Below are 23,620 nucleotides of genomic sequence, written 5' to 3' on the forward strand. Positions count from 1 at the left end.
AAAATCAAATTTCACATAATGTATAATCAGAGAGGACAGCACATGGAGCCTACAGTAACCTGATTGTGGCATACAGTATATAACCAAAGTGTGAATAATTATGGCCCTTAGAGGTAGGGTTGTACGGAGACAGCCTCGTAGGAAATGCTGCTTCGGATTCAGCGCTATACCACACGTGATTGTTTCAAATGACTAGTGGGTTTCCAGTGAATAAGAACGAGCCAGACCCTCCCGTGCCGAGCGCATCCGCTTCTAGTTGCGCATGACGCATCGCACGGACGTGACTTTGTACACGAGATGCCTCGACACGCCCACAATTACCATCCTCTCGCGGCCGTCATCCAGTCGCGCTGGTTAAATACAGTACGGCCCCGCCCGCTAGTCACTGCTACGACGCAGCCCAGCCACCCAGCAGCACAGGAGGGTTCCTTGGAGAAGACATTCCATCTGTACTTTTCTTCGTTTACTTCAAACCAAGACTACAGAGGTGAGGATATTCGGAATGTGTTAAAACTGAAAGTACTTTTGGAGGGTATTTGGATGGTGTCGGCATTTGGATGGTAGGCTATTACACAATTTCCACCAGAACTTTGGGATATAACAGGTGTACCTGCAGCTTGGCACTTATCTATATTCTATTGTTCTCCCACATACTATTAGTTTGCAATGCACAGTAGGACTATGTTGTTAATTCAAACGAAGTCAGGTGCCTTGCTTTCGATGGATGATACGGTAGCCTACACTTCACCATGAAGAGTGCCTACGTGATGCTGTGAACGTGCTCCAGTCCCATCCGCCTACTCCTGATACGCATCCTCACCCATGGTCTCAGTTGGTCTATTGCAACGCACGAGTAGTCTGATGTGTGGTTTAGAGTTTGTGCGCATTCATTTTGCCAGCAGGCAAATTGGAATTTTCAGACTCGAGCTATTGCGTAATTTTGCATCCGGAAGAGAGTTGATGGGCGGTGTTACATGTTGGTCACTATCTGTTGCATCACATTGGCAACGCTATTGTTTAGATATATAACTTGCATTCATAATTGATACATATTGATTAAACTGATGGTACAAGACATACAACAAGCTTGCTATATGCAGTATGCAGTAGCCTCGGGTGGTAGCTACCATAGCTGGAACCTGTTGCGGCCGTTGTAACTCGTTTCCCCATTTGGTTTTCACTCGAGAAGCTTGTTGCGCGCTTACGTACAATCTAGTTCATGTTTAGGATTGTATGAATAAGCCTCCGAGTATAATTTCCGCGGTATTTCAGCCATCTTGTAAGCATGTGGATTAAGTGTCTTGGCCGAATTCTTCCCAAATATTGTGAAGGCTATGTTGTAATTTCAGTGCCAGCGTTAGTTGCATAATGACATGGGCCTACGTGCCCCTATGCGATTGAGGGCGGAAAAAAGGAAGACCATCGCTGCAGCGCAGCAAGTGGTCCTCAGACGCGGCCTCCCCAGCAGTCCATCGCTGTGTCCTCTGGTATTTCGAGCGCAAATATTTCGTCAAATGTTATCAGGCTCAGTTGCAGCTTGTTATAGAGCGGTCTGGCCCTTTGGCATTAGAAGTCCATATTCAAGTCAGTCAATATTCAATCTTGTGCAGTGATGACATTTGTCGTGTAAGGTGATGGCGGACTTCAAGTAAAGTGCCAAGCCCTTTTACAACCAACCATGGGTGCCGCGAGGGGGGGAAAGCTGTTACAGATTCTAAGGGCCCGACAGCACTGACAGGGCCCCTGGAAGGAAGCTGATCACATGATTTGTCATTTTGGTGGCCCAAAATTTGAATCTTTCATGGGGCCCATTTTTTTTTGCGGCACCCCTGCAACCAACTAATTATTGTGCAAATGGATACATAGTATCAGCATGTAGGTGCTAGGTCGTATGCCAAGGGTTTGGTAGGGAGGAAACCTACATTATTGGTATGACATCAGTGGCGGAACAATTGCACACAGGGCCCCAGGGCAAGGCACTCATAGGGCCCCCTATATAGCTTGCCAAGCTCACAATAGAGCCCCTACCACCAATACGGGAGGGCCCTGGGCCCAGGGGCAAGTGCCTTGCTCGTCCGCCCTATCGCTGTATGGCATTATTCCTGCCATGACCTACAAATGTGATAGTGTAAGCAACTGTGGCAACATGATGCCCTTTCAAATTCTGTTAAATCACCCTGGTTGCCATCTGACATCACTTTTTACATCTGCACACTGGGCCATATATATATATATATATATATATATATATATATATATATATATATATATATATATATATATATATATATATATATATATATACACACACACTGTGAGTGTTTGCATCCAATCATCAATAGGATCATGGTTGAGGAGAGGTGAGGAGCCTCATGTGTGAGGAGGAGAGGAGCAAGGTGTGTTGACAAGTGTAAAGCTGACAGGTGTGCTTTCTCATGCATTGCCCAGGGTGGGCGGGGGGTGGGGGGACTTAAGGAGGCTGTACCTAGAGGGGAATTACAGGACATTAATCCCGAGGCCCACTCAACTACGTGCCTGTGTCCACACAATCCTCGGGGACAGTGGCGAGAGATGCAAATAGGTCCTCTGCCACTTAACCTTTTCTGAGTGGCCGCACACTCAAAGAGGAACTAAAAATAGTTGCAATCCCTCCCTGTAGTGGTGATCCGTAGGCCAGGCGAACCAGAGCACAATGTTCCCACCAGTGGAATGCTGCACTACCCGGAAGTAAAAGTTTGACTACAATATTGCAACATTACTACAACCATACTCACATTCGGACAACACGTTCCAGTTAAACCATGGCCATTCTAGCTTGAGAAATTAATCATAAGGAATAGATCTGCAACATGACTCAGCATGACTGAGACATGTACTAGGACATTCTGTATCTTATACTGCAATGAAAGTGTAAGTAGATATATGGGAGTGGAATTTCTTCATTTACGTTGTTGCATCATAATGACATGCTGCCAGTGCAACATGGCCTGGGAGAAAAGAGGAAAAAAAGCTGAAGTATTCTACAACTAGTGTTACAAGACTTGATACTTCAACTCGATAGGCCTACATCAGAATGGGTCTCCTAACTACTGTTACTCAAGTCAATCGGTATATTTACCTGCTGTGAGAAGTTCATAAAACAATGCCCACCACACCACAGTTTGACCTGTAGATAGTGATCTACAGATTCACTGTCCACATAAAATGCCATCTGATTCCCACATCAAAACTAGAACTGAAGAAATGTCTAAGAGGAAAAGACTTAAGAAGTTCAGAAGACGCTCCAAAAAGATAGCCAGTTGCCTACAACTAATCTTATTTGACCACAGTTTGTCAACATCCCTATTGACTCTTTTTGCTTAGTCTGTTTTCCATTGTCTGTGCCCTCTTCCAGAACATGGCAGCCACCAAGGAGAAGCTGGTGAAGCACGTGATGGAGGGAGAGCACGTGGGCTCCAGGAACAAGGTCACCGTGGTGGGTGTTGGCATGGTGGGCATGGCCTCCGCCGTCAGCATCCTCCTCAAGGTAAGACCTATGCAGCATTTAACACTACCTGACATTGCACTACACTACATTACATTGCATTGAAGGCCCTAAATTAGATTTTTTCATCACCAGCCAAACTGGCTACTGGCTAGTATATATGTTTATCTGACTAGCCAAATACACTCTCACTAATGGGTGAAAGTGGCTAGTAAATTGGTCTTTTCTACCGGCCAGACTGAAATTTCACCAGCATTTGGCCAGTTGGCTGGTGTTAATGTAGATCCCTATTTGCATTACATTACATCACATTACATTGCTCTACTAGGATAACACTTTTCTCCAAAGAAAGGTGATGTGGCATTCACGTGCTACAGGAATTATGGTAAATACCAAACACAGACATGAAAAGCACACATGAACACCCCCGAAGTGACATTTTCCACTGGGCAAGTCATAGAATATTGTACATGAATTCAACATTACACCCTCGTAATTTCCACTTTTAAAGTAGAATAAATCATCTTTCCAATGGCACGTTAATTAACCATAAGACCCAGAATTTATACTACATTACAATAGTATATTACATTGCATTACATTACACTTTTCTCTAAAGCAAGGTGAGTCTTAGGGCCACTTAAGCTATGGACAAGTGTACTTGAGGGCACCAACATTCTTCCAGCTGGAATGGGATTCGAACCTCCAAGCTTCTGATCACAAGACCAACTCCATTATCACGACTGCTCTGTCAAAGGGTGATCCCCGATGAGTATCTTCATCTTTAGTGCCTCTCTTAGGATAAATATGGTCAGGCTTGTCATATTACTGATATGTGCTGAGCATGACACTCTACTGTCCCCACACACACAGACTTACTGGGGGCGATTACCATGCTGCCCTCAAATCACATAGTTTTCTCAGCTTATCCACCCTGTCCTTCGGTGTGTGAATAACAATTATTAGAGATTATTTTTATCATATTCTGTCTGTGTTATTTATAGCTCGTATAACTTGTCTACTGCTATCCTCCTAAGCTTATCATGTTGTGTTCTCTAGCACTGCATGCTGACAGGAAGGAAAGACAAGAAGTGACTGGCTCTGTGCAGAAACCAGATATCAGATATTAAAAAAGAAATAACGCCACATACCATTAGGCTAAAGACCAGACAATGCCTTAGCCTTTAACTCGCAGGAAGATAAGGTGTCCCAAAACATCAGCCTCTCTAAGGGCACAGCTGGGTAAATACAGATACAACTTGAAAGCAGTAGTCTAAATAAATGTTTGAGTTGGAGTGTAGGAATCACACACTCTCTCTCTCTCTCTCACTCACTCACTCACTCACTCACTCACTCACTCACTCACTCACTCACTCACTCACTCACTCACTCACTCACTCACTCACTCACTCACTCACTCACTCACTCACTCACTCACTCACTCACTCACTCACTCACACACACACACACACACACACACACACACACACACACACACACACACACACACACACACACACACACACACACACACACACACACACACACACACACACACACACACACACACACGTTTTGTATCATGAAGGTGCCTCATCCTGTATTCTACATGAACATGAATATATTAAGTTAGACAAAATAGTATTCCAGGGTTGAATCCAATTGCATGAGTTTATGAAAGACATGTGCATGCACACACTCATGCAGAGACACACACGCACGCACACAGCCATGTTTTGGATTATAACCTTATCAACCTTGGCTCATATTCCGTTGTATCAGCGTGAGTATGTAATAAGTTAGACAGGCACAATTGCACAGAGGACCTTGGGCCTTTGGAGCCTACTGGAGACAGAGCCAAGAGCATGTACTGCTCCAGCCCAAGAAATAGCTGTGGAAAACACCATCAAAGGAGCTTACAATTACTTTTGGTAGCCATACCTGCCGCTTACTGCACTTATGAAAACAACATATTATGTAATTTTACGGTCAAGAATTCTGCGGTGTAGCGCAAAAAGGACTTAACCAAGACAGAAATCTTGCAGCGTGAGCCTTTTTATGTCACAAGCACAAAGCACACTTTGAATGATGTGGGTTACTAGAATAGACCTTTGTCCTTTAAGCTCAGACTTTTTAAAATTGGGAGGGAAATGGAAAATCCTGGTTGCCTGACAGGTGTATCCTTAGACACAAGTTTTGTCCAGTAATGAGTAATTTAGCCGTCTACCAAGGTATGAAGTTGATGATCATTGATGAACAACTGAAATGCATAGAGGCATTTTAAGGTTCATTAGTTAAGTGACTATAAAAAAACTGTGTTTTTGTTGGTGACTGGCCTTACCTGACCTCATCTGACCATCTGTGGCTGTGTGTGCGCGCGTGCATGTGCTGATTGTGTGAGTGTCATGAGCTGGCAGTGTTTTTGGTCAGTAAAGAGTAATGTATCCATCAACGACGATTATACTTAATCAATATCACAATATTTGTATGGTGCTGATTTAAAGTCTATTGGGTGATGATAAAAACCTCAGTGGGACTGTTGGACTGCTGGTGACCTTACCTAACCATGAGTCCCGCCTTGTGTGTGTTGATGTGCAGGACCTGTGCGATGAGCTGGCTCTGGTTGATGTGATGGAGGATAAGCTGAAGGGTGAGGTCATGGACCTTCAGCACGGAAGCCTCTTCCTCAAGACTCACAAGATCGTGGCAGACAAAGGTAAATGATAACATACTATTATTTAGGAACAAAGATTTTCAATATGGTTACTAAGATAAGTCATGCCATGTGTCACCAATCTCCACAAAGTGGGAGCATTACTGGTCTCCTAAATGGGCGTGACTTTCCATTGAACTCCAGTCATTGCCCTAGTCTCCTAAAGGGACATGGCTGCCCTAGAATTGCATCTTAGAACCTTATGTGAAGCGGATTTCCGAAGGAACTCCATGTGGACCGTCTATACTTTATGAATCATCTCTGTTAGAAATGGTACATTTAGAGTTAACTTTGTCAAGTTAATTAGACCAACTAAGAGAACTATTACTGTAAGTTTGACTCTGGATGCTGACTCCCAAGGATGTTGAATGGACATTACAAAATTGACTCTTTTGGGATCATAATTGGCATTTTTAAACATAGCTGCACAACACTATTAGTTAGGCTAATTTTATAACATACAGAAGAAGCCATCACACCTTCAAATTCTTCCCCTCTGACTGTACAATCTGTAAAAATAGATGAGCGGAAAAAAGGCATAATTCAAGACAAAAACAAGAAAACACCATAAAATGTGTTTAAAATGGGAGTAAAACGGATACCTTGAGTGAGGCTGTCACGTGAGTAATGCGTGTGTGTGTTTCCCCCTCAGACTACAGCGTGACAGCCGGCTCCAGACTGGTGGTGGTCACCGCCGGAGCTCGTCAGCAGGAGGGCGAGAGCAGACTCAACCTGGTGCAGAGGAATGTCAACATCTTCAAGTTCATCATCCCCAACATCGTCAAGTACAGCCCCAACTGCATCATCATGGTGGTCTCCAACCCCGGTGAGGGTCTCACATGGCTATCAGACACAGACAGACAGAGAGGCAGACAGACAGACAAGCAGACAGAAAGACAGCCAGGCAGTAAGACAGACAGATAGTCAGTCAGACAGAAGGACAAACAGATACAGATAGACAGACAGGCAGGAAGCAGGACAGACAAATAGACAGACAGACAGGCAGGCAGCAAGACAGAGATAGTAAACAAACAGACAGAAAGACAGACAGACAGACATAAAGATGGGGGATCTGAAACGAAGGTGAAAGAGTAGAAAAACGGAGAAATGATAAAAAAGTGAATAAAGAGTGTGAAGGAAAAAGTGTGAGGAACTTCATTCCCAAAACATGCTGTGATCCACCCTTAAGATCCGTAATCCTATTTTATTACAACCTGCAATAGTTGTTCCCTGCCCCCCCTCCTTAAGTAGTGTCAAGTCAGTCAGCCACACACACACACACACAGTGTGAGAAAGAGATATCGGTCTGAACTCCAATAACATGATAACTATGATAACATACTATGATAACATTATGGAGAAATAATAATCTGTTGTTCCCGTCCACTCATCTCTCTCTCTCTCTCTCTCTCCGTCCTGCAGTGGACATCCTGACCTATGTGACCTGGAAGCTGAGCGGTCTGCCCAAGCACCGCGTCATCGGCAGCGGCACCAACCTGGACTCTGCCCGTTTCCGCCACTTGATGGCTGAGAAGCTCCACCTGCACCCCAGCAGTTGCCACGGCTGGATCGTTGGAGAGCACGGAGACTCAAGCGGTAATAATGATGAGGATGATAATAATAATAACAGTAATAGTAATCCTATAATAATATATATATTTAATAACAGCTTTCAAATAACTCAAGGTTTCTTAACATACACTTATAAAGTATACACTACCACACACACAAGTACATACACGTCCACACAGATGCTATGTTAAGAAACCTTGAGTCTAGTCTACTGTAAACTAAAAGCTAAATGCTTCCAAGAAAAGGTGCGATTTGAGGTGCTTTTTGAGCAAGGACAGTGGTGAGCAGCAAATGCTTGGGATTTGTACACAAGACACATTCCTTTCACTTTTTTGGAGGCAAAAATGTAGTAATAGATGAGATGGAAAGTATCACCGTACATAAAACTAAGAACATGAGCACATGGAAAGACAAGATTAGGATATTAGGCTTGCCCCACAAAATAGTGATGAGAAGCTAAGGGCTGTGTGGAACAAATAGTCTAATTTCCACTCCGTTATTATTATATAACACTGGATCTTTATCTCCTAAGTCACTAAAGGGATGAAGAGACGAGGTCAATTGTATTGCACATCATGGAGAAAAGGATGGTATGACTGCCCCAAATACAAATCTTTTAAAGCAGAAATGTTCATATGATCTTACATTTGTAGTTCAAAGTGCATAATGGATTGTGAGAAATAGCACGTAGCAAATTGAACATTACATCATAATACTGTCTTTCAATGATGTTGCGGAAAAGCATGAAAAGGAAGAAAGGATGCTATTACAGAACACAGGAACAAGTATTTAAGAACAAGGAAATGTAATTATTTGCCGACATCCAATCTTGTACACCATTTCCTCTCGTCTCATTTTGGTACGTCTTATCATGCCCATCTTCATTTATTGCGTTTTTTTATGATTGAGGGATTCTTTTACGGTGTAAGGGTCAAACTGAGTGAAGGTGAAATGTGAGGACATGGCATGTCGTGACTACAGATGGCCTAATTTCCTGTTGTTGTTCCCCCTGTGCAGTGCCTGTGTGGAGTGGCGTCAACGTTGCTGGAGTTTCCCTCAAAGAGCTGCACCCCGAAATGGGCACAGACAACGACAAAGACAACTGGAAGGCCGTCCACAAGGCAGTGGTCGACGGGTAGGAAAACATCATATTCTGTAATGATGACTCAGGACAATGGCTGAAATGTTTGCAAGTTCACACAGTGTTTGGAGACAACACAATGGAATTCCCAAACCGTGTAGTGAACGAGCAAACATTTTGGACACGGCCATGGCTTGCTTCTGCCATGTCATGATGTTGGAACTGCTGTTCCACACTGTTGCGTGATCAAACAGTAGGCCTCCATAGAGACTTATTGCCATCAAAATCATGCAAATTCTAGCATAGTACTTCTATCTAGTAGCTCTTGGTAAGGAATTTCCTGTATATGTGCAACTAGGAAACTTGTACATGCTGGGCCTGTATTCTCGCCTTGTTAATTTCAAAAGCATTGCATGAGCAAAGTAAGACTCAGTGCCAAGTATTATGTGGTGACTAGAACACGCTGGCAGATTTTGTAAAGCTTATGAAGCAAGTCCCTCTGGGGAACAAATTCAGCCATTGTAACATAACATGACGTGGCTCAGCTTAGAAACAAGTGCTCGCATAGAAGTAATCTAGTGAGAAGGTGGCCCCATGCTACTAAATCTACAGCAATTAACTAAATCTGGTGTTTTCCTCCCCCCCCAAAGTGCTTACGAGGTGATCAAACTGAAGGGCTACACCTCCTGGGCCATTGGCATGTCTGTGGCCGACCTGGTGGAATCCATCACCAAGAACCTGCACAAGGTGCACCCTGTCTCCACCCTGGTGAAGGTAGGTCTCTAACCAGCAGATTGGGTCAAACTGCAGAACCTGGCATAGGACATTACATTAGGCTATGACTTGTATTACACCACACTTTTAGCTGACTTCATCCAAGCAACTTACTGTATTCGTTACAGTCTCGCCCAAGGGCTCTGCAGCCTTTGATAAAGGTGATAAATACAGAATATAGTAAACGGTTATATGACATTGTGTCAGAACATCACAGCCATTTTTGAAAAAAAAATAGTTTGAGGCTAATTTGAAGCTTTCAAATGTAATCCTGAGATATAATTCAACAGTACGATACAATTCAACTTTTTTTTCTTTTGCCGTCACAGGGCATGCACGGCGTGAAGGATGACGTCTTCCTCAGCGTCCCCTGCGTGCTGGGCAACAGCGGTCTCACGGATGTCATCCACATGACCCTGAAGCCTGACGAGGAGGCTCAGCTGCAGAAGAGCGCCGAGACCCTGTGGGGCGTGCAGAAGGAGCTGACGCTCTGAAGAGCCGGGCTCTGAGCTTGGAATCCACCGGCCCTCCCTCCCCCGCGTCAACACTCCTCCCGTCATCAATTCATCCTTGTTATGTCATCCACACCGTATGGTTCCATCTCAGCAGCAGCAACTATCAAAAAAAAAACAAGCAGCAATCATCTGCGTAACAAAATAGACTCCCAACTCCTTCCCCTCTCTTCCTTCAATATAATCTCCCTCCATATTCAGTCAACCCATCCCAGATTTTGAAACACAGCTCCTCAGCAGTTTCCAGGCATCTCAAGGCAACACCTTATATTTGTATCTGTAGGGCTTAATGCAGCCTGCAGTGTAGTTACGTGTATCACCGCACAAACTGCCCCTCATGCTGTCTGCATAACATAAGCCATCACAGGGGCCCCATGTACTGCTCTGTATTGTACTATGTGTGTACTATGTGTTGCACTTTGTCTTCCTCACACTCCATGCCACATTGGGTTAAAAAAGCTTATAAGGGAACGCCTTGAGAGGTTTGTGTGTGCTGGAGAGTTATGTATAGTATTAAGTATTGCTCCTCGTCGGTGTCCATGTTGTCTTTCTTTGAGCTCGGCAAATCATTCCATACTCTTTTGGTCGTTAAGGCTGACGCTCTACGATGCCCATGGCGATCCATCTTCTGGAAGCATCTGAGATTCAGTTACTGTACCTCGAATGCAAACAACTCCCATCTCTGCCTCTGACCTCTACAAAAAGGCTTGAAACAAAAGTGCACTCTGCTGTACTAGAAGCAAACCACAAGTGCATTGATATATGACTGCGAGGAAGTCTGACCATCATTATAAAAAGCTTTGGACATTGACGGTTACTGAAAAAAGAAAACAAAAGGCTGAAGTACAGGAGACAACCCAGGTGAAGCCATGGCTTTCTGTCATACCAAGGGGACTTGAATTGTTAGAGCTCACCTCAAGTATGTACGTATGCACTGTGTTAAATATTAAAAAAAGAGACAAAGAGCCGATGTCATTAGCAATTTGTGTAAATGTTTACCTTGTCCGTTTGGCTGAAGGTCATCTTCTGCTTGTGTAAACAAGATTCTAAGAACTTAATGGAAAAAACGAGTACGGTACTGTTGCTCCAATGCCTCTGATGCCATGTTGGGGTATCTGATGGCAGTTTTGACTGGTGAACCTAGACAGCCGTATACTTGTTCTGCATTTTGTGGCAGACTGGTTAGGTACACCTCTGTTCGATTTGGACAACAAATAAACTTCCAGTACAATGACTACTAAAATCCCATGTTTCCATATTTTTTGTGCACATGAGACACCAATATGAAAAGGCTCATGAAGTCACCCATTAACATAATATATACGTCAATTGCCCTGATGGAATTGACTGGTTGGATTAAAATGTATTCTACACTTTGGCCCAATGTTACTTGCTACATATAAACATGAGAAACTTGTGGTATATATGCAGTGTAGCTAGATGCTGGTTCAAGCTAGATGTGGTATAGATCCCCAAAGAACAACACAACATTTATGTTTCACTGATATTTATTACTATAGCTGTTTCAAAACAATAATCAAACAACCAAAGACATCCGCTCAGACACAGATCACACTGACGAATGTCCTACAACTGTAAAACTCAAAGTGCATGAAGAGAAAAACAAAACTATTCTGCCATATATAAATATATATAAACTAACAATTTGTACCCACTGTAAATTTGAAATGACGCAGTATAAAATTCACTAACCCTTTTAAAGAAAAAAAAATTGAGGTGGGAACAAAACATTTGCAGGGAGTAAATTACTAAAATTACCTTCAGATTTTAATTAACCTGAGTTGGGATGATCAGAATTGAAATGCTTAAGTACTGCCGCATTTGTGGAACCACCTTGATTCGCTGAGTCACTGTTCGAACGGAAAAAAATAAATCACCTAACAGTCATCAGTCTTATTGTTTGATCCCGGAAGTCTAAACTTGCAGATCTGGAGTGTATAGGACTGGTTTTGCTGCTGAACTCACACGTCACGTCTCAACATATTACATCATAATTTGTGAAATTATACATAGCCAACAAAGCTACTTGGCTGATTAGAACCACTATTATGGGCCAATAATGCAGTCTGAAAGGGTTGCTAGATTTGGGACAAAAGAGACCCTCATCTAATCTTCAGTTGGGTCCAAAGAGGAAACCAATAGCATCACCATGCTCTAAAAAATCACATAAGAGCAAAGATATGAGTCATTCGTCTTTTAAATAGTCCAGTGTCTCGTTAAAAAGAGGAATTCACAGCCCCTTATCTCTGTAGTTTCAGATACTTCAGTATGTCATGTCCAGATGTGAAGACACCAATATGGCAACTCACATGAGTGGGGGGGGTTCATCCCCCAACCACAGCTATGGATAGAGGGAAAACAGGGGAAGAGGGAGAGAGAAAGCTACCAGACATTTCCCCTTTTTAAATAAAAAAGAAGGAAAGACAACATAGGGAAGCAGAGGGAAGAGGGTACACGGAGTGCAAAGCAAGGCTGGCTTGCCTGCCAGGTCAGTAGAGGTCACTCAGTCCCGCGGTCTTGCGGGCTTTCTGCATCAGTGCACGCAACTGGAACTGCTTACGGGAGAGCAGGCGCACGTGCTGGAGAGAGAGAGAGAGAGAAGAGAGAGAGAGAGAGAGAGAGATCAACAACATGACATTACTCAGTGATCACTGATGCGGAAATGATTGTATGGTCATATTACTCAGCCTACATAACACTAACTCTATTTTAGCAAGACCTGTGTAAATGCCACATTGACCAATCACATTATTCTTATCCGAGCATGTAGAATGGCCCATTGAAATTATTTCACCCAAGTTTGACCAATGACCAATCACATTGCGTATTTCACTGAGGCATACAGAACTTTCCAATCACAGTATGTATTCTATCCAGTGCAACATGCTGTGCCCTTGCATTGCCAATGTCAGCACATGACACACTGAGTGGCAGATAAGACTAAGTTCATTTCCTGTCACACTTCCTGAATCTCCAGATAAAGCGACTGCGGAGAGGAACACCCATAGAGGTAGAACATTAGACTAGCGGTGACATGGCAATTCGCGACAGCACTGGGCAATGGTACATGCGTGGCGCCTCCCATCCTCTGTAGGTAGTGTAGGCACCTTCAGGCAATGCAAGTCAAAGGAGAATAAGCCCACCCTTGTCAAAAAATGGACTAAAACTGTGTGAATATGAAGTAACACATTAATCAAAGACCAAATTTGAAATGTTGAAATTATTAAGCCATTTTTTGAGGTGAGCCTCCTCCATTCATTTCCATTTCTCAGGCCAACCTACAAATAACGGCTGCCACAGATTGCCGTGAAAAGGGGGGCGGGGTCACCTCTAGTCTAATGTTCTACCTCTATGGGAACACCATGGGTTATTTCTAAAATGCAGACTACCGTCTTCCCTTGCTCACTTGCCTCCTTGTGGCCCAGTGATGACGTCACTGACAACAAAATTGTATTTCAATATCTCCCAAAAGCTAAATGCTAATGTCATTTTCTCATTTGCAAACGGGATGGTGAATGAAGAATAGTCCCCCAAAAGTTGTTGTGGCTAGGCTGACATTTGGGAAACTTTATTGCTTTCTCCCAGGAGGCGGGGAGTCAGCGAAATGCGAGGCCACAACCACAGACCGAGGATGGGAGTCCGCATATTGGAATGCACCCCATATGCTACGCTCAACACCATTAAACGTTCTATTGCCACAAACCAATGTACAGTCGCAAAAGTCGCAAAATCATGGTTTCCCAAACTGCGGCGCGTGCACCCCTGGGGGTGCGCAGCCTGCCATAAGGGGGTGCACGAGCTGAATAGAGCAATGGCGGATATGTGAGTTTTTATCTAGCATTAATGAACATTAAGTAGTTTTTAATAGTATGGTGCATTATATGCTGGATGGGTTCATCTGAAGTGTAGTTTAATTCCAAGAACTATTGGAAAAGAGAATTCCCCAAAAACGACTGCGCTTAATATGCAGTGAATGAGCAGGGAATCCATACTTGCGCGGCAATCAGCACACCAAAATATTCGCTCAGGGGTAAATTACAGTGAACAGACCTAGGCTAAGACATGGCAACCTTTTTTGGCAAACAGACTTCTCACCTTCAAGAAGACCTCGAGGTCGATGACTCCGCGCCGCAGCGCCTCTCCTAAGTAGAATATGGTGTCCTCGATGGCATTCTCCTCAGCGTACAGGTTGAGGATCTGCTTGTAGAGGGGTGCCGTCGGCACAATCACATCGTCAATGTCGTTGTTCTCCGACTGGTTCTCCATTTTCTCCAGAGCTTCGCTCAGCTCCTCATCCTTCTTCTTCAAGAGCTCTATGTTCCGGTCCACCTCAGCCTGTTGGACAGACACACGCAATCAAGTCAGAACGGTTTCACGCTCAAACCTCCACTTGAAATGATCATCTTTAGCATAATATTCAGTGATGATACACAGTAGATTTTCATGTTTAAAAGGTGTTTTGTGTTAAAACAAGTGAACAATAACATCTCAAAATATTTCCCAATTGACGCCAATTAAACAATCAATGACTTTCTGGTTGAAGCCACGCATAAGGCACGTTTGCAATTGGGCAGTGCTGATGACTTCCGCTTTATAAGACAGGCATTCTAGAAATCAGGCTCTGCGCCATGCACGTGTAGTGCACTCTGCTGTTCAATCGCGAACATGGCTATTGGCTTTAAGTCCCTCACCACTTCCTGGTCCAGGCGTGAGACCATCTCCTCCAGCTTCTGGTGACCCTTCTTCAGGTCCTCCTCGGTCCTCTTCAGGGCGTCCAGCTCGGCCTGAGCGCGGTCCATCTCCTCCTTCATGCGCCAGCGCAGCTTGTCGCTCACCGCTGACACCAGCGATGCCCGGATGGTGTCCTCGCCAATGGTGCCGTCACGGTTTGGGCCTGAGAAAAGGGACACGAAGATTAACGGAATGGACACACAGATGAATCTGCTCTGCAGACTACACCTATACAATGAGGATATTTAAAAGATGTTCATTTGCCCTTTATCTAACCTGGAAGATCCTGTTGAGATATAAAAATCTCTTCTCCCAGGGAGTCAAATACCAACACATTTATAGATAAGAAGGAAATGGTTCTGTGCCCAAAATCATGACTATTACTATCTACTAGCAAATGTAAATATCATATATGCACCTACTGTGCTACACCTACCTACTCAGCGTGTCTCAAATGGTTTACTTGTGCATTTCGGGCAATGCTTCAGTGTGCAGGGCAAAGTCACTGAAAACTCAGTGCACTGAGAACAGAGAACACAATGGAACACTTCTACAGCATCAACTGCAATGCCCAAAGTGATGACTTGGTGACAAGCCTTCAAGATTCAAGATTTGTTTATCACATCTTATTATAGGTTTGAAGCCTTTAAGGATTAAACATTGTTGTGTTTTTACAAGAAAGGAGCACAACATGTTAGAAAGTGAATGCATTATGAGAAAATAGGCAGAATTTGTAATGCCACTTCTCCTGCCACTGCCTCAACTGACTCGTGTTTTGATTCTAGTGGGAGCCAGTAGGCAATAATAATGTCTCGTAAGAGATCATAACCTCTCTCTGGGGGCAGCAAACCAACTCCCCCATCCACACTTCTGATGTGCTAAAAATAACCACCCGCCTTTTGAATGAGATTGTCTGCACCCTTTGACTTTCTCTGCCCCCAACTCTAGTTACAGCCGTGACATTTCCAGTGAGAGGGGTCATTGCATCACAGACGTTAGGAGAAAGTAGGTGTGGAACCAAGATCGAAGGGCAGGGTTCAGGGTTGTCTAAAGGTCAGACGGGAGAAGGCTGGGACGGGAAGGTCAGAGGGTGCCTCGAAAGCACACTGAACAGCTTAGCTCAGCTCACTGTACCTGTACTGTATGTGAACACCATCTGCAGTAGAAAGGGCATGCTGTCGCTATAACATTATGTAACACACTAAAATGCTATACAGAAGAACATGGGTTTTCCCTGTCTATGCAATCAGTGCAATTTCCAGCAATGTCTCAGTCAAATGGCTTTGCTTTCTGCAAAAGTACCACTGAGTTGCTTAGTACAAGGGTTCCCAAACTTAATTATGGCAATCCCCCCCACATACTGGTATATTGCAGCCAAGGCCCACCTTACATGGGTCATGTCACACTATTTTTCTTTGCATCCCTTTTCACAATCATAGTCTAGGTCTGTTAGTCAGTGCCCCACTGGAATATATAAAATAATAACTTGACAACAATGAGGTATAGCGATGCAATAGATTATTATAATGCAGTTCTTAACTAATGGGAATATTGTTGAGATTATTTTGGTGTACTTTTTTACTGCACAACATTAACTGTCATTATTATATGGTTGTGACGTCATCTGTCGAATGCTCCATTCATTTCAACGGGGCTCCCCAACGTTCGGACGTCTGTTATTTTTCGATAACGGACGGGTTGGTCTATAACAGACCGCTGTCAATGGCAAGAAGACTTTTCACTGCTAAAGCGACTTTTCAACAAGACTCTAATCATCTGCTGTGATAGACAGCACCCGTTGTCCTGGCTACCGCTGTCAATGGCAACAAGACGTTCACTGCTAAAGCCACTGGCTTGTATACAAGTCAGTGGCTAAAGCGAATGTTTCATATCACTCCGCAGGGGGTCCGGTCTTTTGTCACTCTAATCAGCTGCTGTGATAGACAACACCTGTTGTCCTGGCTAGCCTACCTAGCTGTTGCCTAGCGGTGTTCCACAACGGCACTGTTTTGTTTTGCGCAGCAACAATCTTAACATTAAATAGGTCTAAAGAAATGTCCCCGCATGTGTGAATCATTTAAGTATATCCATATAATAAGCGGGTTAACTTTCGGCGAGTCGGTCGCTTTGTGGAATAGCAGCACTTCAGAGAGAACAAGACCCCTCCGCTCCGCGTCGGGGTCTAAAGATTCTCTCTGTCGTGCTGCTATTCCACGGTAGCGACCTTCTCGCCGAACGTTAACCCTTACGTAGCCTACCCAGAACAGGTGTGGCTTATTAAGGGAGGCATGGAACACTGAAGAGTAACTGTCAATTTTTTGAATTTTAGAACTCTGCTGTAGAATACTCAATGACAACCACTGCTTGCTGTGAGGACTAATTAGTTAGCTGCTGGGCCTAGTGAGTCAACCAGAACAGGTATTGCCAATTAAGGGTTCTGACAGTTACTCTTCAGTGTTCATTAGCCGAGTTAGATTATGTTATTTTTACTACAACTGCTATACATGGGTTCTCATTTTTTGTTTTCCCCTGGCTGCGCGAACCTAGCTGCGCACAAGTCAACCTCTGATTGTTAGAAACCGCTGTCGGTCAAAAATTTAGCTCACGTGGTTGGCTGCCACTGTCTTGCCCCTCCTCGCAACACTGTTTATAAACGAAAAAAAAACATGTACACATGGCTTCTCAATTTTTGTTTTCCCCTGACTGCACACAACTCAACCTGTATTACCTTATAAATGCTTTGGCCCAAAAGGCAAGCCCACTTTCAGCATTTCCTACAAGAATGCAGTCTAGTTTAAATAAATATTGTGCTATACTTTTCCTGCCAACCTGCCGCGGCCCACCTAGCACCCCTTCGCGGCTCCCGGCCCCGAATTTGAAACCACTGGCTTAGCAGGCAGCACCCAAACTCACTAACTGCAGAGAAACATTATATGGGTAGTTTGTGCAGTCACTTACAAACATACTTACATAAAATATAGGCCTATTGTTGCATTACTTAGATTTCCTGAAATTAATTACCATTCCTTAATATTTTGTCCACAACTATCACAGAAGCCTGAATTTCTTTTTCTAGTTTTTCAATGTCCTGGGGCAAACAGCCAGATATGCTAGTAGTAAGTAAGGACAGTAGATATAGGGATATGTTGTGCTTCTGGTAGGTACTACTCACCCACAGCAGGCCCAGGTGTCTGGGGGCCATAGTGGCCGGGGCCACCAGCGGAGGGGTAAGAAGAGCCACCAGGGTACGGGTAACCAGGATACCCACTGTCACCATAAGCAAGAGTTACACACAGAGTTACAACACCACAACAAACAACAGAATAGCATCAATGATGTTTCCATTATCATTCAGGATGTGTGAACAGAGAAGCAGGATTGAGAGCTTGAAATTATGGGAAGTTGTATGTAGAAAGGAATATATTATAATCTGAAATAAATCTCTGTGTAGTGGGAAGAAATAAGCATTATAGTGAGTCATGTTGTCATGTGCAGACACGTTGTACTCTTACCCTGGATTTGGGTTTGGTCCGTAGGGAGACACAGCTGGCATGCCAGGCATGTAAGACTCTGAAGGATAGAGGGTGTGACACATGCCATCAATTACACAGACAAGAGCGCCATCTATGAGCATGCAAAAGTACTGCATGTGTCACAGGGCCTTGCCATGCCATTAACCTGGAGTCATCTGCAGCCCTCACTTAATTCACTTAATTTTAAGTCACATACTGTAGGCAGTGATATGAGCAATAATAATCTACATTTTGTTTAGATATTACTATTACAAACACATTAAATGATGACTGAGCATGGTAATACAGGTGCAGGCCATAACAGAATATCGTGAAAAAGTTGATTGATTACCATAATTCCATCAATAATGTTAAACTTTGATAGATTATAGATTCATGGCCCACATCTCAAACTATTCCAATCATTTGTTTGTTTATTTTGCATAACTTGGGCTTCCAGCTCCGAAAAAACAGTAATTAGGTATCTCACAATATTAGAATATTTTCTGAAATTACCATTTTCTTAAGAAAGAAGTAAAGAAATTCGGGTCACATCGAATCCGTTGAAATTCTGTACTTTCTAAATAACATGTCAATGTTAAATATTTGGTTAGAAATGTCGTTTACTTAATCACTGCCATGATGCGTTTAACATTGAAGTCAATGGCAGGGCATTGCATGGGAGTTATGGAAGCCCAAATATCCTCGATGCTTTGCGGTCAGCTGAGCTGTTTTTGTTTGTAGATCTGCTGACCCACACTTCCTTATTGATGATGCACCAAAGATGACCATACCATGTTTTGGTGCATAGGCGTTTTTGATATTTTAACGCACCAGAAATAAAACCCCATTGAAAATGAATGGGGTGTTATTTCTGGTGAGTTAGAGCAGTGTTACTCAACCTTTTTTTAGTCGAGGCACCCTTTCAATTCCTGAAAATTTTCAGGGCACCCCAAACCAACAAGCTGGAACATGGCATCGCATCGGATACCACAAAAGCTTAGAAAAGTAACACATTTGGAGACGTCACACAACCTACGTTCGAAGTTGCAGCTTAATGGGGCAACCTAAATTTACTTTATTGTGCGTAAATGGCAGATGAAAGACAAGCACTACTTTATTAATTTAGACAAATATGTATTATATTACATAATTTATTTATCAGCTACTTTTCCGAGGCACCCCTGAGGGGGGCCTGCGGCACCCCAGGGTGCCCCGGCACCCTGGTTGAGAAACACTGAGTTAGAGTATCAAAAACGCCAAAGCACCAAAACGTGGTATGGTCATTCATTCATTAATTTGTGCAATGGTTGTAACAAAGGTTGGGCTGCTTACGGTTGGGAGGCCCTGTTGCCTGGAAGGCCTGGTATGGGGGCTGAGTAGTGGGCCGAGAAAACACTGGAGGCTCCTCACCAAACACCACAATCATCACCTGGATCAGACCGTACAGGTCCGACTGGGGCTGCGCAGGACAACATGGCATTGACACAGGTTAACAAACACATACCAAGCATGAATACACAAAACAGTATACTGTACATGCAAAGTACAGAAACAAGAGCAGCAGCATATTTTTCAATTCACAGAAGAAGCTCATTCCATTTGGAATGCCAGCTTTGCTGAAAGCCCAGTCACAGATACAGAAATCCAGGTTGAGAAATGACCACCATTCAGTCTAAATGGTTGTAGGTGTCTATCCAGTTGGTTAGCACAACTATTGTCCCTCTTGAATTGTTTGAATAAAATTCATAATTTCAAATTACAAGCAATGAAGCAATTGTACAAGCAATGAACGTGCTAGAGATAATACAATAGTGGCATTAGATGTGGTTGCACCACCCTCACATATACAATTACTAAAGGAGGACTGTACACACTTTGTCACTATATCTCCTACTTATGGGGTCGAAATAACATTACAACTATATATTTTGTTCATGGCTGTAATCGTTCCTATTTTCTGGTCCTCCAGCTCCACCCTAGAGGAGAGGAAAAAAGGGCCTCACATGTTTCCACTCATGCAGGTAGGGCAGGTAGATCTTCCCGTTGGCGTCGATGTGTTTGCCCGTCTTGATCATCATGGTGCTGGTGGGCTTGACAAAGCAGATGGGAGGGTTGTAAGGGTACGTGTCCAGCAGCCACAGACACACCGGGATGTTGTACACATTACCTGAAGATAGAGAAAAGAAGTTCAATACACGAGGCCTGTTGTTACTTACTATACTCGCTAAACATCACCATTGAATATTCAATTCAGTTGTGACCCATACATTTTTTTTTTATACACTACACTCCCATGCTCTTAGCAGCAGATGAAAACATGCGCTCCTCAAATAAATGCCACAACGACAAAAAGCATGATGCAATAAGTTCCCTTGAATGTGCAGATGAAATGCTTTATGTAAGGGTTAACGTTCGGCGAGAAGGTCGCTACCGTGGAATAGCAGCACGACAGAGAGAATCTTTAGACCCCGACGCGGAGCGGAGGGGTCTTGTTCTCTCTGAAGTGCTGCTATTCCACAAAGCGACCGACTCGCCGAAAGTTAACCCGCTTATTATATGGATATACTTAAATGATTCACACATGGCGGGGACATTTCTTTAGACCTATTTAATGTTAAGATGGTTGCTGCGCAAAACAAAACCTCCGTTGTGGAACACCGCTAGGCAACAGCTAGGTAGCCAGGACAGGTGTTGTCTATCACAGCAGCTGATTAGAGTGACAAAAGACCGGACCCCCTGCGGAGTGATATGAAACATTCGCTTTAGCCACTGACTTGTATACAAGCCAGTGGCTTTAGCAGTGAACCAGAGGTAGGCTACTCTAACCTCTGAGTGAACGTCTTGTTGCCATTGACAGCTAGGTAGCCAGGACAACAGGTGTTGTCTATCACAGCAGCTGATTAGAGTCTTGTTGAAAAGTCGCTTTAGCAGTGAAAACATGGTGAAAAGTCTTGTTGCCATTGACAGCGGTCTGTTATAGACCAACCCGTCCGTTATCGAAAAATAACAGACGTCCGAACGTTGGGGAGCCCAGTTGAAATGAATGGAGCATTCGACAGATGACGTCACAACCATATAATATAGCAAGCTATGGGTGTGCTACATTACCTCTGTAGCTGACCGGCACTGTTCCTGTCAAGCTCATCAGATCTCTGGAGGAGCCATCGTTGAACACTGAAACGATGGAACATTTTCAGGGTACCCATTAATGACTTAACACATCTGTAGGCACCCTCTGCATGGCTCATGAAAAAAGAAAAACTCCAACAGTGTAGAGGTCCAGAAATGTAAGCATCTCATGGACTGTGACATGCGATAAACAAACTCAAAAACACACGTATTAAAACAGCAAATAGCTTTCAAATCTATCAACAGGCTTTTACTATGCATTAACAAATGGGCCATCAATCTAACTGAACGGGACATCAATCAGATTCAACCATTGTCTAAACTTTTCTGACACGGCCCCGACACCTGTCGTGCTCAAAAGCGACTGACTTCATAGACTGCCCCCCTGTAACTCTGGACTACAGAGAGTTAGCTATACCAAAGTCACTGTACATAGACCTGGCACCCTCCACTATTACCCCATCATTTTTGGTGAGTATTGCCTTTTGCAATCCTGACTTACAGGGGATAGTCACATTCTTGCAACGCCTTGTAACTAATTTTTGAGTGAATTTGATGCAGCTGACCCTCTAGTCCAGAGTAACAGGGGAGCAGTCCATAAAGTCAGTCGTTTTCTGGCAGACAGTCGCTTTTGAGCACGACACCTGTCCCCTTGTTTCCACGTTGTATATGTTTCAACATAAAAACGTTAGGTAGGTCAAACAGATGTACAAACCATAGGCATCCATCACAGGCTTCAGGTCCTTGTACTGTGAGATTACATTCGTTATTTCCCGGACAGTCAAGTCCCTGTACTTGTATTGCTGCAAACAAGGGGGGAAACATAACGTCAGGTAGGCCAGAGGTGAAAATTCTTCCCTGCAATTTTTGCTGGTGAGCAGATAGCATAATGTGTGTATAATAATGTGTAACAAACTTTTAAAAAGCGTGGGTTCGTTTCAAGACAAGTCCATCGATTCAGCATCTCATTTTCACTTGTTTGCTTTGTTCCATTTCGAAAACTTCCACATCCTTAGAACGATGTGACTAAATTACACTAGAACTACCCTCCCTCCCAAATGGCTAGCATGTTATCCCTTTCCCAAAACTGACTGAATATGTTGTCATCCAAATAACTGCGCTTGTGTGCATCTGCTAAATGCATGAAGAGGCTTGATCAACATGTCGTTACTATATTATTAATAATACCGACAGGAGAATCTCCATTTTATATGAAGTTGGCTGCCTGTCCTGGGATGGCGACCTAGCTCGCGATAGCTGACGCTACGCTGTTCATAATAACAACTAGCGTTACTCACCTTCAACATCTTCTTCAGCGCACCTTCATTGACGACAGCCATGATTGCTTTATGGAAACGTCGAAAAGTAATCAGGAAAAAGTAAAATCCTTAGTTCAATGTTTAAACAAACGTTAACAATTTTACTTCCCTGGTCCCCGGCTAATACCAGCCAGGGCCAGAGGAGTGCTGTCAACAAAAACTGGATAGCTAGCTATCAGCTAACACGGCTGATTAGCACAAAAACGGTATTTGACAGTCTCACACATGAACTATCAACACGTATTGAAGGGATTTCTATTAAAGCACGAAATATAGCTGTTACTGAACAAAAACCCGTGAAACAAACATCAATTTAAGTCAAGTATTTGGATCCTATTGCGACTCGATTCTCCAACAGAAACCACTGTTGTCATTTCACCACAGACTTGCCACGGCTTCCGGTGTAAAGGAATGCAATATTAGTATATTGGGAGGGAAAGTGGAAAACAGCGATCCTAGCGGTTACGTTCCAAACACCAGGGTGATCCTATTGAAACTCCCATAGACAAGTTTTTAAAAAAATCCCACAAAGATATGACTTGGAACTATAACACCAGACACATTTTTCAGCGTACACAATAGCATGAACTAGTACCTGTGAAAATCTTAAGTCATTTTTTGCTCTTTTAAGAAAAATAGAAATTGTGCCAATCTGGTCGGAAACGGACTACAGCTCCCAGCATGCTGTGCTTCGCGCCTCGTTGACAACACAGAGAAACAAATGAACGCGAACGAACGCAAGTTCTTCGCATATCTTCACATTCTTGTA

General features: G+C 43.5%; 2 protein-coding genes across 2 annotated transcripts; one reads left to right on the forward strand and one right to left on the reverse strand.

The window, feature by feature from the left end:
- Positions 1-368: 368 nt before the first annotated feature.
- On the forward strand, positions 369-11,379 carry ldha (lactate dehydrogenase A4). Its single transcript, XM_063196609.1, has 8 exons — positions 369-487; positions 3,395-3,526; positions 6,083-6,200; positions 6,850-7,023; positions 7,620-7,793; positions 8,787-8,904; positions 9,501-9,624; positions 9,954-11,379. The coding sequence occupies exons 2-8, from the start codon at positions 3,398-3,400 to the stop codon at positions 10,116-10,118; spliced, it is 1,002 nt and encodes a 333-aa protein (XP_063052679.1). The 5' UTR covers positions 369-487; positions 3,395-3,397; the 3' UTR covers positions 10,119-11,379.
- tsg101a (tumor susceptibility 101a) lies at positions 10,540-23,237 on the reverse strand. The gene is made up of 10 exons (XM_063196608.1): positions 22,831-23,237; positions 22,248-22,335; positions 21,512-21,577; positions 20,407-20,570; positions 19,736-19,862; positions 18,401-18,458; positions 18,061-18,155; positions 14,849-15,051; positions 14,253-14,492; positions 10,540-12,736 (listed from the first exon to the last, which is right to left on the reverse strand). Exons 1-10 carry the CDS (start codon positions 22,870-22,872, stop codon positions 12,647-12,649), a joined length of 1,173 nt encoding a protein of 390 aa, XP_063052678.1. The 5' UTR covers positions 22,873-23,237; the 3' UTR covers positions 10,540-12,646.
- Positions 23,238-23,620: the final 383 nt, after the last annotated feature.

This window comes from Engraulis encrasicolus, chromosome 4 (genome assembly GCF_034702125.1).
Source record: "Engraulis encrasicolus isolate BLACKSEA-1 chromosome 4, IST_EnEncr_1.0, whole genome shotgun sequence".
Classification (NCBI taxonomy): domain Eukaryota; kingdom Metazoa; phylum Chordata; class Actinopteri; order Clupeiformes; family Engraulidae; genus Engraulis; species Engraulis encrasicolus.

Bases quoted from the DNA above. Each gene is read 5' to 3' on its own strand.
- ldha (XM_063196609.1), top strand. From the start codon at position 3,398: ATGGCAGCCACCAAGGAGAAGCTGGTGAAGCACGTGATGGAGGGAGAG. The intron at 7,024-7,619 runs GTGAGGGTCTCA...TCCGTCCTGCAG, and splicing joins CATGGTGGTCTCCAACCCCG to TGGACATCCTGACCTATGTG. The intron at 8,905-9,500 runs GTAGGAAAACAT...CCCCCCCCAAAG, and splicing joins CACAAGGCAGTGGTCGACGG to TGCTTACGAGGTGATCAAAC.
- tsg101a (XM_063196608.1), bottom strand. From the start codon at position 22,872: ATGGCTGTCGTCAATGAAGGTGCGCTGAAGAAGATGTTGAAG. The intron at 19,863-20,406 runs GTGAGGCCCTTT...TGTCCTGCGCAG, and splicing joins ACCTGCATGAGTGGAAACAT to CCCCAGTCGGACCTGTACGG. The intron at 14,493-14,848 runs GTGAGGGACTTA...TCTGTCCAACAG, and splicing joins CACGCCTGGACCAGGAAGTG to GCTGAGGTGGACCGGAACAT.